General features: G+C 39.3%; 1 protein-coding gene across 1 annotated transcript in view; it reads left to right on the top strand.

Annotated features, from left to right (window-relative positions):
* Nucleotides 1-21,359, top strand: part of pcdh11 (protocadherin 11) — a 185,363-nt gene that overhangs the window by 98,203 nt on the left and 65,801 nt on the right. The window contains exon 5 of the mRNA XM_026918539.3: nucleotides 17,187-17,397. Coding sequence (XP_026774340.3) covers nucleotides 17,187-17,397 — 211 coding nt within the window. The remainder of the gene's footprint in view (nucleotides 1-17,186; nucleotides 17,398-21,359) is intronic.

Below are 21,359 nucleotides of genomic sequence, written 5' to 3' on the forward strand. Positions count from 1 at the left end.
AGAAAAAAAAAGAAAAGAAAAATTTTACAATAACCTAGTTACATAAGTGTGCACACCCCTAAACTAATACTTTGGTGAAGCAGTTTTTGATTTTATTACACCACTCAGTCATTTTGGGTAAGAGTCTATCAGCATGACACATCTTGACTTGGCAATTTTTTCCCACTCTTTCTTGCAAAAACAGGCTTCAGGTCACAGCACAGATTTTTAGTTGGATTCAGGTCTGGGCTCTGGCTAGGCTATTCAGAAACATTGATCTTCTTTTGGTTAAGCCATTCCTGTGTAGATTTGGATGTATGCTTTGGGTCACCATCACGCTGAAAGGTGAAATTCCTTTTCATCTTCAGCTTACTAGCAGACAAATGAATGTTTTGCACTAAAATCGACTGATATTTGTAGATAAAACTGAAGAAAATCAGGCTTAAAGCATGATGCTGCCACCACCATGCTTCACTGTGGGTATGGTGTTCTTTTGGTGATGTGCCTTTTTTTTTTTTTTTTTTTGCACGCAACATACCTTTGGAAGTATGGAATTATTATACCTTTTGGAATTGGGCCCATCAGACACATAACACATTTTGCCACATGGTTTGGGGTGATTTAGTTGGACTTGGATGATTTTTGTGAGAAAGGGCTTCTGTCTACCCACCCTACCCCATAGCCCAGACATGTGAAGAATACGAGAGATTGTTGTCACATGCAGAGAGTAATCAGTACTTGTCAGATATTCCTGCAGATCCTTTAATGTTGCCGTAGGTCTCTTGGCAGCCTCCCTGGTAAGTTTTTGTCTTGTCCTTTTGTAAATTTTGTTCTTGGTACTGTCACTGTGGTGCTCAATGTTCATTAACTTGTTGATGATGGCATTCATGGTGTTACATTTAATGTTTTAGAAATTGTTGTACCCCTCTTCTGACCGATTCCTTTTGACAGTGAGACCCTGTATAGACTTTGTCAGCTCTTTGCAGACCATGGCTTCAAAATCCTACAGAAACAGCTGATCTTTATTTGGAATTAATCAGAATAATTTCATTGATGACAGCTGTATGATAATTACTTTTGAACATGAGATTGAATGTGATTGGTTCATTGTGAACACAGCCACATCCCCAATAATAAAATGGTGTGCACGCTTATGCAACCAGATTATTGTAACCTTTTTATTTTTCCTATTTTTCCCTAAAATGTTTCTGATTGCTTTTTGCTTATTTTTTTATACATTGTAATTTCACATTGAAGGTGGGAAAAGTTCTGACATGATTGAACTTGGTTTAATTTTTTCATCACAAAAGCTTGCCATTTTAACAGGGGTGTTACAGTTAAAGTAACAGTATTTAAAAATAAATACCACTATATGGTATTACTGTGGAGCTGAAGAGGTCATGACTTATATTCAACCAGTAGTGACTATTATATAAAAAAGAATGAAACCTTGGTTAATTGATTAATTCCTTTGATTTGTAGTATATGTGACACCTGTCAGCCAAGAACAGGAATCTGAAACTGGACAGTCGGAGATTACAAAAACATTGTCTGGCCTTTTTCCAGTCCTTAGCTGTCCAGTCTCATCGATCCTGTGCTCACTGTAGACTCAGACTCCTGTTCCTAGCTGACAGGAATGGACCCTGATGTGGTCTTTTGTTGTCTTAGCCCATCTGCCTCAAGATTTGTTGTGTGTTCTGAGATGCTTTTCTGTTCAGCACGACTGTAAAGAGTGGGTATTTGCCTCCCTGTCACCTCGAAACACTCTGGCCCTTTTCCTCCGACCTATCTTATCAACAAGGCATTTCTGCCTTCTGCCATCTACTGCTCATTAGACGTCTTTTTATTTAGGTATTTTGTTTTTTGCATAATTCTGGGTAAACTCTATAGACTGTTGTGCATGAAAATACAGTTTCTAACTCTTCTTTCTAGCAACAGTTTCTAAAAATAACAGTTTCTCAGACCAATCCATCTTCCACCAACTTTCATGCCACAGTCACTGGCATGAAAGATTTCCCATTCTGATGTTTGATCTGAACATTGCCTGAAGCTTTGACCTGTATTTGCATGATAAGTCAGGCATTGCACTGCTGTCACATGATTGGCTGATTGGATACTTGCATGTATGAGCAGGTATACAGGTGTTCCTAATAAAGTGTCCATGAATGAGTGAGTGAGTGAGTGAGTGTAGCGTTAACCTTCTAACCCTAGTAAACCTAGTATAGTGTAACCTACTATAGTGCTTCCTTTTCCACATTGCATTAGTGATATTTTTTGTTTGCATAAATTTTGTCCAAAGGCTATTATGGTTACTAAAGATGAATGAATGAATTTCATTTTCTAAAAGCCTTGTCTCCAACATAAATTATGTCTGCAATGATTTTTTTTGTTGTAGCAGCCTTGATGTTACTGATCATGACAGAGGCAAGTGATTGTTGATTGCTCCAAGTATGTAATCAGCACAACCTATAATAACAGTTTTTATGTGCTGTTGCGTGTGAAATGTGTGGTGTTCAATAAACATCAGAGACTCAGAATGTACTAGGAAATTGTCACAACTCTCAGCACCCAACATGCCGCTGTGTTTACTGGTGTTTTCATGTCAGTCATGTCACATGGAGCATAATGCTAGTTGAAATGCACTGAACAAAATATACAGTGCATCCAGAAAGTATTCATACCCCTTCATTTTTTTTCACATTTTGTTATGTTACAGCCTTATGCTACAATCCTTTAAATTATTTTTTTTTTCATATCATTCTACACTCCATACCCCATAATGACAAAGCTAAAACCAGATTTGTGATAACTTTGCAAATGGACACATGGAAAAAAAAACCTGAAATATCACATTGACGTAAGTATTCAGACCCCGACCTCAGTACTTATTTGAATCACGATTGGCAGGAATTACAGCCTCAAGTCATTTTGGGTATGATGCGACAAGCTTTTCACACCTGGATTTGGGGATTTTCTGCCATTCTTCTCTGCAGATCCTCTCAAGCTCCATCAGGTTGGATGGGGACCATCGGTGGTCAGCCATTTTTAGGTCTCTCCAGAGGTGTTCGATTGGGTTCAAGTCTGGGCTCTGGCTGGGCCACTCAAGGACATTCACAGAGTTGTCCCTAATCCCCTCTTGCATTGGCTTGGCTTTGTGCTTAGGGTCATTGTCCTGTTGGAAGATGAACCTTCGGCCCAGTCTAAGGTCCTGAGATCTCATTAAGGATATCTCTGTATTTTGCTGCATTCAGCTTTCCTTCTACCATGACTACTGCCCCAGTCCACCACCATGCTTCACCATTGGGATCATATTGCACAGCAGGCCCAACACTTCAATCTTCATTTCTTCAGACCTGAGAATCTTGTTTCTCATGCTTTTTTTGCAAGTTCCAAATGGGCTTTCATGTGTCTTGCACTGAGGAGAGGCTTCCTTCAGGCCATCCTGCCATAACGCCCAAAATGGTGGAGTGTTGCAGTGATGGTTCACCTTCTGCACGTTTCTCCCATCTCCACACATGATCTCTGGAGCTCAACCAGAGTGACCAGTCACCTCTCTTACCAAGGCCCTTCTCCCTCGATTGCTCAGTTTGGAAGGGGGCCAACTCTAGGTAGAGTCCATTTAAGAATTATGGACGCCATTGTGCTCTTGGGAACCTTCAATGCAGCAGAAATATTTTTTGTAGCCTTTCCCAGCCTGGATACAATCCTGTCTCTGAGCTCTGCAGGCAGTTCCTTTGACCTCATGGCTTGGTTTTTCCTCTGATATGCATTTACAGCTGTGTGCCTTTCCAAATCATGTCCAATCAATTGAATTTGCCACAAGTGGACTCCAGTCAATGTGTAGAAACATCTCAAACATGATCCAGAGAAATGGGATGCACCTGAGCTAAATTTCAAATGTCATAGCAAAGAGCCTGATTACTTATGTGAATGTGATATTTCAGTTTCTTTCTTTTTAATAAATTTGCAAAGTTATCACAAATCTGTTTTTTGCTTTGTCATTATATGGTATGGAATATAGATTGATGTGAAAAAAATGATTTAAAGCATTTTAGCAAGGCTGCAACGTAACAAAATGTGAAAAAATTAAGGGATCTGAATACTTTCCGAATGCACTGTAGTAAAATAACAGTCAAACAGAGATTATATTATATACAGTATGAAGTTTTACAGATTTTAAACCAAATCTAGCCGAGCCAGTTTAGCCTAGCCAAATAGAATAAGCAATGTAACATTAGTTCTTCATCTCTGGGCTTCGGCACAGTCGAAGTCTGTATGTGAACCATGCACAAGATGTCTTTATGTAAGTAATAAAGCACAAGCTGCCCCAGAAGAATGGGTTGTGCCCATTTTATGTCATTGTAATTCAGTGTAAAATCACATAATGTAGCTGGAATAATGTACTTCTTCTCAATGGCTCCTATTTGGTATCATATATTTGCTTTTATTTTCAAGCAATATGGCAAGAAATCTCAGGAGCATGTATTGACCCTTAGAGGCTAACCCCAACCTCCAGGAATAATAAAACGTAGCATATATTTGTATATTTGTGTGTACAAAACTTTCTCTGCATGAGACCCCTTGGTGAGGAATGACCCTGGTAGACTCTTCCTATCTGCTCTTTGTGATTACTAAAAAAGAGAGAAAAAAAATCATTATCATTTTAAAATGCAAATGAATCCATCCTCCCTCACACTTTTAATAGGCTCTAAATGCTTAAGGTTAATGTGATGTCATGCAAAACACTAATATTGTTATACAATGCACGATTACATCAACAGCACCATTCAAGATAAATCTTTATATCTTTGTATCTTTCTTCTGCATTTATTCATTTGAAGGAGAAAAAATCCTTCTCAAGGTTGAAATAAATTGGGATCTAGAGACACAACACAATAAGCCCTGCTGTTTTTAATCAATTATTCATCCGATATTTTAATGATCAGAAAGCTGGAGATGATCAAAGGTCTGGTTCGTGCCTCTGTGCTGTGGCTCACTGAGACATGCAGCGGCGCTTTGATGTGCTTCGCCAACAAATGCACTTGTCTCCACATTTCTCTTGCAGGGCTTTGACAGCTCTGGTCTGAGGAACCACTGCGGATAGGCCAGGGTCACTGACCCATTCTTTAAACATCTAATATACAACATTGAATCTGCGCAACTTGGCCCAATACAGAGAGCTCTGATTAATTTTCCGTTTTCTTCCCTCTGGCCTGATCGTCTCACAGATCTTCACACTACCTTAATCATTTTAAGGGAAAATGGTCAGAAAACGAATCTTTTTTAATCACTGACAGGCCTTACATTTTGTATGGCTTTTATTCTACAATATAACCATAACCTCTATCTATTTTTTTCCACTTCTAAGGTTATGGCAAGCCAATGGTTTGTGATTTTGAACTTTTTTCAGTTCATTCATCTTCAGTAATCGTTTTATCCTGGTCAGCACTACGGTGGAGCCAGATCCTATTGCGGGAACACTGGGCATGACGCATACAATACAACCTTGCAATCACTCACACGCTTGTGCATACCTAGGGATAATTTAACATAGCCAATTCACCTACTGAAATGTTTTTCAGAGGTGGGAGGAAACCTGAGAGCCTGGAGGAAACCCACGCAGACAAGGGAAGAATGTGCAAAACTCCAAACAAACAGTAACCTGAGCTCAGGATCGAAATGGGGGGCCCTAGCACCTCCCACAGTTACACCCGTGTAGTGAAATCTGGTCAGCATGTTAAAGTGACGTGAATCTTTCGTTAACGTGCGAAAAGACTTTCGTTCTGTGAGAACAGACTCGTGCATCGAGAGCACAGTTCCATTCATGAGTTTTGCCTAATGAGCTAATTAATTTGTTCATTTTTATTTTCTGCCTCGAGATGCTTTGTCAAGCAGAAGTGTTTGTCTCCTCGAGAAACCACATCATTCAAGAGCAATAAATCCACAAGCAGAGATGGCTTAGTGGCGGCTGATGAGCCAATCCAATCTGTGTCACGATGAAGAGGTGTCAGAGAGAGCTATTCTGCCCCACCGACAGCTTATTGATGCTCAGCATTTACAGAGGCTTACATTTTCCCTCTGGACACACAAAGCCAAGCCTCTGAACAGGTCAAATGAATTGTATAGCAAATAGGTTGTATTTTTGTTTTCAGAAGATAAATGTGTTTGGTAGAGCAGGTTGCTGAATCTCACGTAATTCTTCAACAAAAAATGGTTATTGGGAAATCTGTTCATCATCTGTTGTTTATTGGTGCTACTCTATTTTTTTCGTTCTTTAAAAAGTTCATCCTGTAGTATTTTAAAGTCTTGAGGCACATATTAAACCTTAGTGTTTCATAATTCACTGAATATGAAAGTTTTGTGGAAACATTTACCATCCACTGGGCTTTGCCAGAGGCACTACCATCACTACTCAAATGTATGTCTCTTATAAATGGCCGGACCAGAGGTCTCTGCTTAAATATTTGATCAGCCTGATGAATCTCCATTGTTTTCCATGACAGATGTAATTATGCTGGTGGAATGTGAAGGACCGCATTTTAGCCACCACTGTCGGACATGATGTGGAGCCTCGCTGTAGCCGTGCCATCTGTATCCTTGTAGACCTGACAGGCCACATCAGTCAGTGCATCCTGTGCACTTTGTTAGCGCCTTGCTCTCCTACATGCTCATGGCTGGCCTCTGAGCTCCTCGAGTGATTTGTTGATTTGTTGACATGAATATTTCGCCTCCTATGCACTCCCAGCTCAAAAGCCATAAGAGTCACGCACGTCTCCCTGCAGTAACTGCCACTCCTGCTCCATCACATTCCTTTTGGTGAGAGCTGTTAGAGAATTATATAGAGAATGCAGGCGCAAAATCAACGATTAATAATTAAACAACTCCCTCTCTCTATCTCTCTCTCTTTTAGAGTAATTATACAGTCCCTCAAGAGACAAAGCTATTTGTTCCAAATACAAATAGTCGCTCTGTGTTCCCCATTTAGAGCCATGTCACGCTTTTTCGGAGATTTTTTTTTGATCATCCACTGGATATGCACTGACGGCTTCATCAGTGTGTCAGGGGCTGCCTATCAAACCCCAATGTCGTTGTGTATTCCACTACATAATATGTCAGAGTACTAATGCTATAATCACAGCTAGGTGACACGTTATCTCGAAAATCAATACGCAATAGCACACATCATATCAAAGCCGGTGCAAACATCTTTTCATGCATCCACCTATGGTTCTCCATCAATTTCTCTTACTGTCAAGAGAGTGTATATGAGCATTGAATGCAACCTAGGTCATCTTATAGTACATGTAAAAGAATTCTTCTGTACAAGAGGTTAATTGAAGCATGACCTTCTTCCTTTTACTTAACTCACTATCCGGGTTGTCAAGAAACTAGCAATAGTGTAGCCTTAACCTCTTGCAATGGCTTTTGCTTTTACCATGTATTTTAGTTCAGCTCTCCAGGTCAATGGCCTTTCTTGTAAAAAAAAAAAATCCCGTTCTCACCTGTCACTATCAGTTTGTAATGTGAATGTGGCACTAGCCAGAGTAGCTAATGACTTCTATGCTTTAGCCCTCTGATGCTTAATGAAGTGACAGTTCTTTTCCATATCCTTTCCCCTGTAAGGCCACGAAGGCTTATCCTAGCTTTAATGAGCAATTTTCTGATTTCTGTTCCATCAAAAGGCATTTACTTTAAGCAAATGTCACTTGCAAATGCATTGTGACTCAGTGTGCTCCATCAGGGGGAAGAGGCCTTAAGCACTGTTGAGATTGTCTTTTCAGTCTCTGAAGTGCCTGTTCCAGCACAGACCGGCTCATCTTTTCATTACCACGAACCACTAACGTGGTGTCAGACGTTCATCTAAGTTATGATTAGAGTGATCTCTAATCTCAGGCATTTAGTTAATTATGTTGCTCTCAAGGTTCAGCTTGCGTTGGCTTTAAATCTGTAAAACATTGTGTATTTTAACCCTTGTGATCTGAACACACGTTCCACATTTAAAGTGATGGTTTCATCTTGTTTTGCTAAGGTTAAGATGATTAAAATGCAACCTTTGTAGCTTTGAATATGATTTTCATTCTCATTCGAGAAGCAGAGCCAGGCAAGTAGTTTCATGTTGGAAAAAAATAATAATTTTTCGTATTGTTTTGATGTTAATAAAAAATTAAAAAGCATCTTTCTGACCAAAAAAAAAAAAAAAACTTAAAGGTTACAAATGAATGGAGACCCCATCTGTAACCTGTTACTCTTGCCCTGGTATGAAACCATTTTCAGCATTCACATTTGTTCTCAACATTTGATTTCTCACTGAGCCCTGTGGCACAACAAGCAAAAAAAAACTATTTTACATTTGCAGATATGAGCCTAGTGCTTACAAGTCCTTTGCTGCCATCTGATCTTTGTTCCCGCAGGTTATTTACCTCCATGTAACACTATTTCAAGCCATATATACTGTAGGACACATATTTTTTCATATTGCCAGTGGGTCTAGAACAGTATTGAGCTTTGTTCCCCCCTGTCTGCTGAGTCAGGAGCTTGAATTCAGGCTAGGAAAGATAAACTTCAGTATCTGCAAGTGCCTAAAATAACAGCTGCTTCAAACCAACTCGGATTTGTATGTTGCCGAGGACATTTAGGTCTTGGTTGTTCAGTTTCATCAAAGGAAGGCAAGGGAAAAAAAATGAACAGGCCACATATGTTTTTTCAGCTGAGTAGCTCCACGCACGGATCTGGAGAGACGCCTGTTTGGTGTCTTGCTGGCTTTCGAAAAGCGCCAAACGAGAAAATTAACCGTAATGCTATTTCACGGTGCTCCACAGTTGGAGATCAGCCCTGCCTGCTTTCCGTGGAGGCGAAAGGCAGAGCAGTAGTCAGGGTCACTCTGCATGAGCACACTCGTATTAGTTATCCTCTTATTTCCTATTCATGGGAACAAATTAAAGTGGCACAACAAATTCAAACTGATGGTGACCTCATACTCAACGAAAAAAATGAAACAAGAAGAGTTGAGAAAGTCGACTAAATTTGGGAAGCTGAGAAATACTTCATGCGTCCTCTCGGAGCAGTGTTTATGCTGTATTAACAGTTTACTTCCACAGCTTCTTTGGACCTAAGGCTGCAGAACACTGAGTAAGTGAATTACTTTTTTTTTTTCCCCTGACACATTTAAATAGAGAAAAGCTGAGATGAGGTACAAAACCGTATCCCTGCTTCTTCTATGAGGTTAAAGGGCTTAAAAACAGTTGTAAGTTAGCTATGAATAATTCAAATATTTTAAGCTCAACCAGGTTTCAACTTAAAGCAGTTCCTTTTTTTCGAGGAAGCTTGTCAATTTTACAATGCAGAAGAATAGATGACTATGGCAAAGAATGGGAAATTACATTTTTGTATTATTGTAATACCGCAGCACAGTATTAGAATGAATAAAACATAACTTATAAACATAGGATTACAAGATCAAAACTGAGGCCGTAGTGAAGCCGTGTTTGTTATTTGGCAGAAAATAATTTCTGTCTCTAGAAACATGATGGGCAGAAATGTATAATTCCTGTTATCAGATGCACTCGCATGCAGATAACGCCGATGAGGTATTCATGATGGTATGGTAAATCTCTTCCTCTCTTTTTTTCTGCTTTCCAGTCTTATTTTAAACAATTGACTGTGAATTAGCCTTTCCAGTTAAATAGATTTTTCACAGCTCAATTCAGCCCCAAGGATGGGTCTTCAGCCAGCCAGCCAGTCTCTGGTGATCTACTCCTAAGCCGCTGCTGTTTGTCACTCAGAATGAGGCTGGACAGGCTGCGCTTGCCATCTCCTTTGGAAAATTGGTATTCTTTTTTTTTTTTTTTTTTTTGAATAACACTGACGTTCTGACTTTGCTAGGAATAGAGGACATGGCGAAGCACTGATCCGTGACTTCCCTCTGGTGCAGGTCGCTGATGTTCTTCCTCTCTCGTCTCTCTCTCTCTACATTAATATAAGGAGCACATAATCCGCTCACCGGCCAATCTGGCTCCATCTGCACAGCGCCTGGGTCGCCACTAGCAAGGAGCATTTGGCAGTAGCTGACTCAGTATAAAACTTGGCTTGCTCCTCCCCTTTATCTCTATGCACATACTTTTGATGGCAGTGTTTTATCTGGTTAGACAGGCTTTGTTTGGTCTGGATATCTCCTTGAGCAGCTTGTGTTTGCACTATGGATTTCTGGCATAAGATAATGCCCTACATATTCACCTTAACCCTGCTAATGAGATGGTATATGTTTGTTCAAACTCTAGGCCACAAGAGGATTTCGCTTAAAGATATTCAGATTTAATAAATGGTGGCAGAAAAAGTGGTGTATTGGTTCATATGGGAAGTGGACAAAGAATTTCTACAACTTTCTAGACTTCATCTTGGAAAGTATATTGACATTTAAAACTGGTGACAGATTCGTGAGATGTGATCAGAAACATCTTTGCGGATTAAGTAGCTTGGTGAATTCACACAGTTGTTACTCCTTATGAAACAGTATATTGCTCGAGTTATATAAAAACTATTTTTATATTCTTAAGATTTTGTTTTGCTGTTAATAGGAGTTACAGGTAATCAGAAATAACTCGTAGTACAAAAGCAAAAAAACAAATACACTGACAGTGCATGATTATTCTAAATGTATGAGTGTTCAAGTGTAATGATCCTCGATATCTAATGAGCAGATAGAAAATCATTTTTTCTTCCATTCATCTTCAGTAACTGCGTAATCCTGGTCAGGGTCAGGGTGGACCTGGGGTCTATCCTGGGAACACTCAACGTGACTATATATACCCTATGTGAATATACCCTGGATGTGAACCATGCACACACATTTACATACCCATTCATACCTAGGAGTAATTTACAGTAGCCAGTACACCTACAGCATGTTTTGGAGAAGTGGGAGGAAACTGGAGAACCCATAGGAACCCACACATTCACAGAGAGAACATCCACACATTCAGTAACTCAAGCTCTGGATCAAACTCTACACACTGTGCCACCGTGCAACCCATTCAAAGTTACTTTATGTAAACACATTTTCAGTAATTCAATGAAATACTCAATTGTTCATTGTTTGTGATAATACTGACACCAGCAGACCATATTTGAACCGTTCCCCGGTTCTTTGTTTATCTCTGAATATATTTCCAGTCAGACCCCTTAATAAATGACAACACATCTGGTGGAGCATAGCTGCGCAGGCTCTAAATTATAGACCGCATAATTCCACGTCAGCATCCTGTTGTTCTGTCAGCACAGATCAAAGATAAGCCAGTCAGAACATCACCGAGCTCTGAGGTCTCAGGTCACGAGAATGGCACTGTGTACTCTGACAGCACAACTTCGATCTGGTCTTTTAAGGAAAGGTTCCAGGCTACAGGGGGTAGAATTGCACATTGCTCTTTCGAATTTTAATTCCAATCTCATTACATCTTTCCCCCCCACTACCGTGGCGGTTTCTAAATGCTTAATTAGATTAGTGTTTATGATATTGTCAGAACGAGAGAGTATCATTATAGCTTGAATGAAATGAATTGAATTGATTGCGCAGAGTAGAGGCAATCTTAGCCGATAAGTCTATCTAAGATCCCTTTAAAGCATAATCCATTAGTACAGTGGGAGATTTCTCTCTCTTGGCTTCTGAATGAATTTCGGAAGTGGCGATATCAGTGTCTATAGCACACCCAATAGCACAACTCAGCATTCAGCTTGCCAATTGTAAGGATTTACTTTAGTCAATACACCGATAGTTCGTAAATGAACCGGTAAGCTGTTTGGAGATCTGTGGTTTTGGCAGCAGGCAGCCTGCTTTTATGCCAAGATGTTTTTTTGTTTTTTGTTTTTTACCCCACAAAATAATACTAACTTAAATCTGTATATCACCATGACATAAGAATAATATTTTAATAAAGCTTGATTTATCTTCTTGTTATACTCCCTTAGGTTCTTATAAGACCTATGAATAGTAATGCTTTTCTAATTCACCTGAAAAAAGAAAGAAAAAAACACCCAGCCTGTGGGTTTTTTTTTTTTTAGTTTTCTTTCAACCAATTCAATATATATATATTTTTAAGTTTTACTGTTTAACAATCTATTTATTAATGTTTTTTTTTTTTTTTTTGGAAAAAAGTACTACACAAGCAAAATACCATAATCTTCAAATACAGACCTTGTTTTCCTTCCTCGTACAGAACCGGTTCATAAGATTAAACACAAACACATTTCTCAGCATCATTGCATTTTCATCGGCACAAATTTAAGGTAGCAAATATGAGGTTGTACTTTGTCACTTTTATTCTCACCATAACAATGTTACAGGAACTCGTCCAAGAGCTGCAAATGAAAAGGGAAACAAATGGGTCTTTTCGGTTTTCAGCCTAATGCAAACGCAATGTAAAAAAAGAGAGAGAGAGAGACAGAGAGAGAAAATATCCAGTTAGTTCTGTTTCATAAAGAATCAAGCAAAGCTGTGCTTGCCTTTGGCTGTTTTCTTACTTCCAACAAATTGACTGTCTGTAAAAAGGTCATCCATTCAAACCTCTGCAGCTAAGTCCCCAGAGAGACAGGAGTGCTCCTTCTTTGAACGAGAAAATCCTTATAACGCTCCTGGACCCGTCTGGTTAAGGCCACTTGATCCACATCCTTCTCCTTCCTCTAAATTGGGCCACTGGGTCGAAAGCGGTGGAGCCTAGTGAAAAAGATTCAACATTTTGCATGGCGGTGGACAATCTCTATCAATTAAACACTCAACATCCAAGAGGGAAGGTGAAAACACAACGTTTAACTGCTTTTTCTCTGAATCCATTCTATAGAGCATGCTCATGAACAAGTATGATCTTTCTTTTAGATGTTCATACCAATCCCAGTCTTCAAACATTATGAATCACACACACATTTAAAAGCTGGGGAATTTCCCAGAATTCAGTAGTACTGATGAAGACCAAGATTATAAATCAGATCACATTGATTTTCTACTATAAGATATTTTAAAATGACCTGGATGACTGAATATCTTTAGATATAATTCTTAGTTTAGTATTGATACCAAACACTTTTCAGAACATATCCTTAACACTGGATGTCCACTACAGTGTTTGCTGATATTGCTTATTAAAGCAATAATAATAATAATATTTCAAATATGAAATATATCATTAATTTATTTCAATTATTAAAATAACCTATGGATGCATATACATTTTTGCCATCATTTTTTTTTTTCATCCAGAAAAAAATCACATGTATGTTTTACTAAAAGAGTTTTGTAGTTTTTAGTACTGCTTCTCTTCTTATTGTAATCATAAAATTTCAGACACACACACACACACACACACACACACAAAACACAAAAACATGAAAACATTCAAAAACTGATTTACTAACAGGGTCTGTGAAGGATTGCATCTTTCAATCGAAGCAAAGAGAATGTCTGATTTGCATTTTTGTCTTAATTAATGTGTAATTTGGAGATTTTCAACCTAAAATTTGTAATTATTATAATTATTTATACAACAAAAGGGCAGATGTTAAATTTGTGGAAGCCCATTTTCAACGTTTAAAGACAAAATAAAAACAACAACAACAACAACAACAATAATAATAATAATAATAATAATAATAATAATAATAATAATAATAATAATTATTATTATTATTATTATTATTATTATTATTATTATTATTATTATTGCATTTTTTTCTTGAAATTATATCTCGGTTTTGAGGCAAAATATCTAGGCATTTTTTTAGATAAAACAGATATTACCACCATACATACTACTACTGCATTATTTTTTTTGTGTGCTTACCTCAGCAATAGGTAGGGCAGGGGCAGTCGGGGCCTAATGGATAGAGAGTCGGACTTGTAACCCGAAGGTGAGCCTGAAGGTTGTGGGTTCGAGTCTCGGGTCCGGCAGGGATTGTAGGTGGGGGGAGTGAATGACCAGCGCTCTCTCCCACCCTCAATACCACGACTGAGGTGAGACCCTTGAGCAAGGCACCGAACCCCCAACTGCTCCCCGGGCACCGCAGCAAAAAAGGCTGCCCACTGCTCCGTGTGTGTGTTCACTACTGTGTGTGTGTTCACTACTGTGTGTGTGCACTTGGATGGGTTAAATGCAGAGCACAAATTCTGAGTATGGGTCACCATACTTGGCCACAAGTCACTTCACTTCACTTCAATACCCAAAGCATTCAATATAGTCACAAAAGCTACAGCTTATTGGTATAGAGTACTCAGCTTTGGTATACTGTTACTGCTTTGGTTTCATGCCTTAGCTATCAGTCTTGAGTCTTCATGAGTTGTAATGTTCTCTACGCAAAGGGCCAGATTGGACTGAGAAACTTCCCTAATAGTGGCTGCCAGGCTGATTATCCTGGCCAACAACTGCCTTGCCAGAGATTGTGTTCTACACTATGCTGGCCACTATGCTGGTCTTCACTACTACAGTGGTAACAACATTGAGCTTGGCACAGTTTGTGCTTAATCTCTGACCCTAGCAATTCTGACTTTATCAGAAGCATGCCGGAGCAACTGTAGTGCAAAAAATAGAAACATTTTTTCCCTAAAAGTTGCTTTCAGGCAGCACTAGGCTCAAGATTAAAAACTGAACCATTAAAATGAAATACAAACACATTAAAATATAATACTTTAGGGATTTCAATTGTGAGGAGAGTTAGAAGTTAGAAGAATTACACCACGTTTCTTTTTCTCTCCTGCTTCTTTAAGCATGGTCCACAAATGATTGTAGACAGTACCGTAGCTACACTATTCTACAAAATCTTCTCCTTAGTATTCAGTTGTAAAGTATGACAGTCTAATAAGACCACATGTTTATGTCATGGGAAAAGCTCTACTCCACAGTCACAGTGCAAAACAAATGTATGTTTTATTAGCATTTACAACTAACTACTGTAAAGTAAAGAATAATTTTCAGTGGAGAATGGGTTACTTATTGTTAACCAGCTAACCAGCTAACCCGTATGTCACCTACGGTAATTACCTTTTTAAAATATCACACACAGGCAGAATATCTAGATGTACCAATCTTTATACATGTACCTCTTCTTCTTTCCCAGCGGCTCTCCCTCCTTGGGGCAGGGTCCGCATGCTTGCACACCACTCGACACTTCTTTCAGTCCAGGGCATCATCAGAAGCAATGTTCACCGCTTTCATATCTTCTTTGATTCAGTCCGTTCAGCACTTTTTTGGGTCTCCGACATGGTTGGTGTCCTCCAGAGTCGAATCAGAAAGCGGTCTTGGCAATGGAGTGTTTGTCGTTACATATAACATGACCGAACCACTGCAGTCATGCTTCAAGTTTCTTCTTTTTCCTTATTGTCCTCCTTACATCTTCATTCATGACCTGATCAAGCCACGAGATTCTAAGCGACCATCGCAGCATCTTCATTTCCATGACTTGGAGCGTCTGCGAACGTTTCGTCAACGCCGGCCAGCATTCTGCTCCATACAGCGGCACGGGGCGAACGACTGTTTTGTAAACCTTGGCCTTGAGGTGGATAGGCATCTTCTTATCCTAGAGGACTCCAGTGACCTGATGCCAATTCATCCATGCGGCATTGCAATCTTTGTACATATACTGTATATGTATATTTGTACATTAGATTATGGAGCGTGGCTGTGGGGATTTGTGCTCATTCAGCCACAATGGCATTAGTGAGGTCAGGCAACGATGTCGGTTGAGAAGGCCTGGGGCACAGCCAACATTCCAGTTCTTCTCAAAGGTGTTCAGTAGTGTTGAGGTAAGGGCTCTGTGCAGGCCACTTGAGTTCTTCCACACCAACCTTGGCAAACCGTGTCTACATGGAGCTCCCTTTGTGCACAGGGGCATTATCGTGGGCCTCTTAGTTCTAGTGAAGAGAAATCTTACACAGACATTCTATACAATTGTGTGCTTCCAACTTTATGGCAACAGTTTGGGGAAGAACTACATATGGGTGTGATGGTCGGGTGTCTGCATACTTTTGGAGATATAACCCAGCATCTACAGCTGGGAAATGCATACAGTGGCTGATCATTCTTGATAATTGTATACCTACAAAGTACTAATAGTAATGTAGTTACATATATTATATTATAGTAATAATATATAGTTACATTATGTTACATATAATAGTAATATAGTTACACATAGTTACATATAGTACAGATATTTTTTAGTGGTATCGCTCAATGGATTCCTCCATTCACACTGCACATGTCCACCATTTTCACTTACGCATCCAGTACATCATGTTTTCTGGCACTGGCATCTGTACTATTCATGAATAAACAAAATAAAAAAATTTTCACAGAATGGCAGATGACACTTCCATATTCATGTGTCAGATTTGCAGTCCTGGTTTAACATTTTAAAGTTTGTTTTATGAAAATGATTATTTTTCATTACCTAGCAGAAATAAAATAAATATACACTGAATAAATGAATGAATATAATTTATGCAACAGAGTGGCACAGTGGCGCAGCAGGTAGTGTTAGTGCCATGTCCATAGGGTCCTCCATTTTTTTACCACCTTCCAAAATGCTGCTTTGTGTGTCCGTGTCCGTGTGTGCTCATACAGCCAAAACAAGCAAACAAACAAACAAACTAAATAAATAAATAAATAAATAAATAAAGCAAATTAATAGATATATAAATAAATAAACTGTTTATTTTCCTTTGCTGGCACAGTGCCCCGTTTTTCATTTGGCATTTTTGCCAAGAAATTTCATTTTAATTTATCCCTCAAAATAGAAGTAAAGCGAACCGGTTCAGATGCTTGGGGATCCTCAGCTGGTAGTTTTGTGTGCACAGGTGTTAAGGAATGTGACAGGAACCAAAGATCACCTTTTTGTTTCAGATTTGCACCACTTTAATTGCACGTTTTTACTATTAGGTCTAAGTGAGCTGAACATGATGTCTGTAATATAATTATAGAGCTGTGTTCCTTTTGAGAAATTGGGTCAAACACAAAGTTTCATGTTTTAAAATTTTTTTTTTTACCAAACATGGCTATATTTTCATCTGAATATAAGGGTTAAACAAGCTGTGTTTCGTTCAGTGTGTGCAGCTGCGGATTGTAATACTCATTATCAACATTATTCCTGTCTCCAGATATCTGCCTCAGAGCACAGAGCCATCGTTTGCTTATGCTGAACAATGTTTGTGTATGTGTTTGTGTGTTTAGCAGAGTCAGCGGCGTGTGACCTTTCACCTTCCGGATGGTTCTCAGGAGAGCTGTAATGCCACTGGGCCAGTGGAACAGGAGGTGGGCAGCAGTGCCAGTGCCACCAGCACCACTCAGTCGCTGCCACTGGGATTCCCACAGGACGAGTACTATGAGCAGACATCGCCCAACAGCCGCACCGAGGGTGATGGCAACTCTGACCCCGAGTCTAGTGAGTGCCTGCTACCATCATTTTCCACCACACACTAGGAGTTGCATAGACTAGTCTACTGAAATACGTTCAATATTCACCGCTGTGGGGATGTCGACTAGCTTTGGAGGGGGCACGGAGTGGAAAAATACAGTGTGGCAAGTAGTAAAGACATTTGAATATTATTCATGTACTTGTACTACATGTATTTTGTTAGTTTGGAAATATTTCAGACTAGATGAAGTCAATTCTACAGTCAGCTTCCTTTGGTGTAAGATTACACTATGAAAAGTCATTTTCATATTCTCTTTTGGTTTAATGGAACATTATTATATCACTATCATGTAATACCACTCTTATGGATACGTGTATAGATATATAGTGCACAGGACTGTTTTTTAAATCCACTCCCAACTGACTTTTGAAGAAATTCAAGAAACTGAAGAAACAGGTTGTACCTGGCCGTGATATTTTCAAATTAACTTACTATTTCCAAAAACGTGTGGTGGCTTGGGAAAACTCTTCACATGATGAAATTTTGATATTTTCTATCATGTGAAATTCTGATAACTGCAGGATTTACTGAACTGAAATATTTCTTTCTCTTTAGCACATATCCCAATCAGAAGTTATAAAAGTTAGAGCGTTTTAGAAACTGGTTACTCCCAAAGGTGATAAAGGAGAAAATCTCATTTAAAAATTCTGTTCCAATTTCACTAAACCAATAAATAAATGTAACATCTATCTTTTGTCTATCTTTACACAAACATCTATTCATAGACATTCCACACATCCAGCAGTCATTCCATGTTAAATAATAACACCTAATAACATTTATTTTATTTTTATTTCAAAAAAGGGTTAAATAACCTTCATAGATTATTGGAATTTATTGTCTTTACATTATAAAGTAGATTTGGAGTCCTCATTTACTCTGTTGTCATCGCTATATTATCTCAGGAATTATCTTTAAGCTGATTTAATATTATCCTGAGATGAGAGTCTATATCAAACAAACGCCCACCTACCTCTACATTCACATTTACATTTATGGCATTTGGTAGACGCCTTATCTAGAGCGACTAGTTCACTGGATCAGGGACTAAGAGTACCATCAGTGTAAAAACCCTGTTGTGAAGGTTAGTACAGTATGGAAAAACACAAGACAAGGATTTTTTTTTTTAAATAAATAACATAGTGCTAATTTAAGTGCTTGTTGAAGAGGTAGTTCTTTAGTCTTTTGTTTTGAAGACAGCCGGGTCAGACAGCCAGGGCAAGTTCTTTCCACCACCTTCGTGCCAGGATAAAGAAGAGTCTTGATGCATGTCTGAGAGATGATGGGCCCAATTGTTACGTTTGTAAGTTAATGTACACTATATGGCCAAAAGTATGTGCATGTCTGACCATTACATTTACTGTGTATGTGCTTCATAATCATCTCATTCCAGATTTAGTCCCCCATTTGCTGTTATAATAACCTCTATTATAACTTCTGGGAAGGCTTTCCATTAGATTTTGGAGCGTGGCTGTAGGGATTTTCTGCCAAGAGAGCATTAGTGAGGTCAGGTAGTGATGTCGGTTGAGAAGGCCTGCGGCACAGTCAACATGCCAGTTCATCTCAAAGGTGTTCACTGAGGTTGAGGTCAGGGCTCTGTGCAGGCCACTCGAGTTCTTCCACACCAGCCTTGGCAATCCATGTCATGGACCTCGCTTTGTGCACAGAGGCATTGTCATGCTGGAACTCCAGTGAAGGGAAATTGTAACACTACAGCATACAAAGACATTCTATACAATTGTGTGCTTCCAACTTTGTGCCAACAGTTTGGAGAAGACCAACATATGAGTGGGATGGTCAGGTATCCACATGCTTTTGGCCATATTGTGTACTTGCTGAAAAAATATTAGTGACACTTCATCATCATCCACATAAGCATCATCTGCACATCAGTCACCTGAGGTTGACCTGAGGTTGATATCAGTCATTTGACGAACAGGAGACTCATTGTGGCTGTACACTTAACTGACTAATCTCTGATTAATTCATAAATTGTTCTGTTCACAAAATTTCTCATTAATTTTTATTATATTACAGCTTTGGTTGCAACACTCTCTACAGTGTAAGTGATGGCGCATGTGCATCACTGATAATTTGACAGCTCGTTTTTATACAAACATTTCTGCCTTACTCAAACTGGCCTCTTAATTAATGTCATCTCTGTAAACAGCCAGCATAGGCAAAGTAAACAATTAAAAGGTTAACCTTAACCAAAAAAAAAATAATCTACACAGTTTTGAATAAGTAAATTTATTTTTTTTTTAAAGTATTTTTAAAGTACAGGTGTTAAAGTATGTTATAGGGCCAACTTTGGTTAAAGGCCATTTTTTGTCATTTTTGTTAGTTTACCAGAATTTAGCCACCTGCCTGAAATGTTTTCCCAGAACTACACATACAATGATTTAAACCACAGCAACCCTGACCAGGATAAATCAGTTACTAAAAATGAAAGAATATATGAATGAGTAAATGAGAGTTTACACCAGATGCGGTAAACACACCACTTCAATATGTTCACATGTTAAACGATGTGGTCTTTGTATATGACCGCGCTCTCCTGCCCGCATGTCACAAGAGAGAAAAAACACCCTTCCCTCTGACTTTTCAGTTGGGACCCACAGGATCCCAGTGCTGATACACACCTCTAGTTATTATTATTAGTTTTGCACATTTATTGTACTGAGTTATTTGTTTTCATCTTTAATAGTGTGGCCTAAAGAAGCACTGAAGCTGGAAATGAAATTTGTACCCTGTGTATGGCTGTAAATGAGAGTGCAGTTTGACGTGTTCTTTGCTGTTGTTTATTAGCATCTACGTGCGCTACTATTAAAGTCTAAAAATAGCTGTGTCCCGAATCAGTTTTGGCAGACGGCTACTTTTTAAATTACTGGTGGTCTAGTAAAAATTAATATTCATGCAAACCCTACCAGACACACACGTGCAAACACATGCACACACTTATAGACATGATGAGATTTAGAGCGCTGCCACTGGCTAGATGATGATAGGCAAGCCGTGCCTGGTGGACGCTGCATGGCTCGCCATAATAGTGCTGAACAAATAGTGCTTGATCAGGGGGAGGGTGTTTATTTGCTCAAGTCGTTATGGTTTAATGAGGCGCACAAAAACTGGTTAGCATTTGTGTGCCACTGAGATGCTGTATATATTGGACGACCATTAATGTGACTGACTGGCGAAGTCACAGTGCTAGCACGCTAGATCTCCTCCCCCTTGTAGTTATCTGGTGGGCTTTACAAAATCTGGTGTTGTAAAGCCACTGGAATCAGACGGTGGAACTGTCAAAAGCCACTGTCGGAGGCTTTGATTTCCGCCGCCGCTTCCGTGTCATAATCAGGAAGCCAGTGGGCCGACTGTGATCAGCGTAGATCTCTTCATCCCGCTCCAGCCTACGCATCAATGATATGGGTGAATTACCATAGCATTGCTCCGGTTGTCAGAAGCGACACAAGCTCTTTTTTTAAACACAGGACAGGGGAGGAATAAATTGCCTGGCATACACCTGCAGATATCCTTTCAGTCTGGGCCGTAAATGAGACAACAGCGTCTCTGGCCGTGGATGTGAGCTCGTCTTCCCCCTCTGCATTGCAGCACAGCTCTGACAGAACCTGCGGTGTCTGTGTGTGGATGAATGGATTCGTGCAGTTCCCCCTGCCTGCCTATTTCCATACCCATGATCACCAATCTATTCCCTTAGATTAGCTGTTGTCCCACCAGCCCGCATTCTATGATAATGACCTTTTGCTGCATATTGCTGGCTGCCGGCGCATAATCAGGTCTTTTAGATGCACTGTAAAAGGAAAAACAAAGTGTACAGCCTCGACACTGCTTTATATGCTGTAAATATTTCCTGGATTAATAATATTCAACAGTGGACATTTATATCAGCCTTTCAGCTGTGAAAACTAGG

This window comes from Pangasianodon hypophthalmus, chromosome 7, assembly GCF_027358585.1.
Source record: "Pangasianodon hypophthalmus isolate fPanHyp1 chromosome 7, fPanHyp1.pri, whole genome shotgun sequence".
In the NCBI taxonomy this organism is placed as follows: domain Eukaryota; kingdom Metazoa; phylum Chordata; class Actinopteri; order Siluriformes; family Pangasiidae; genus Pangasianodon; species Pangasianodon hypophthalmus.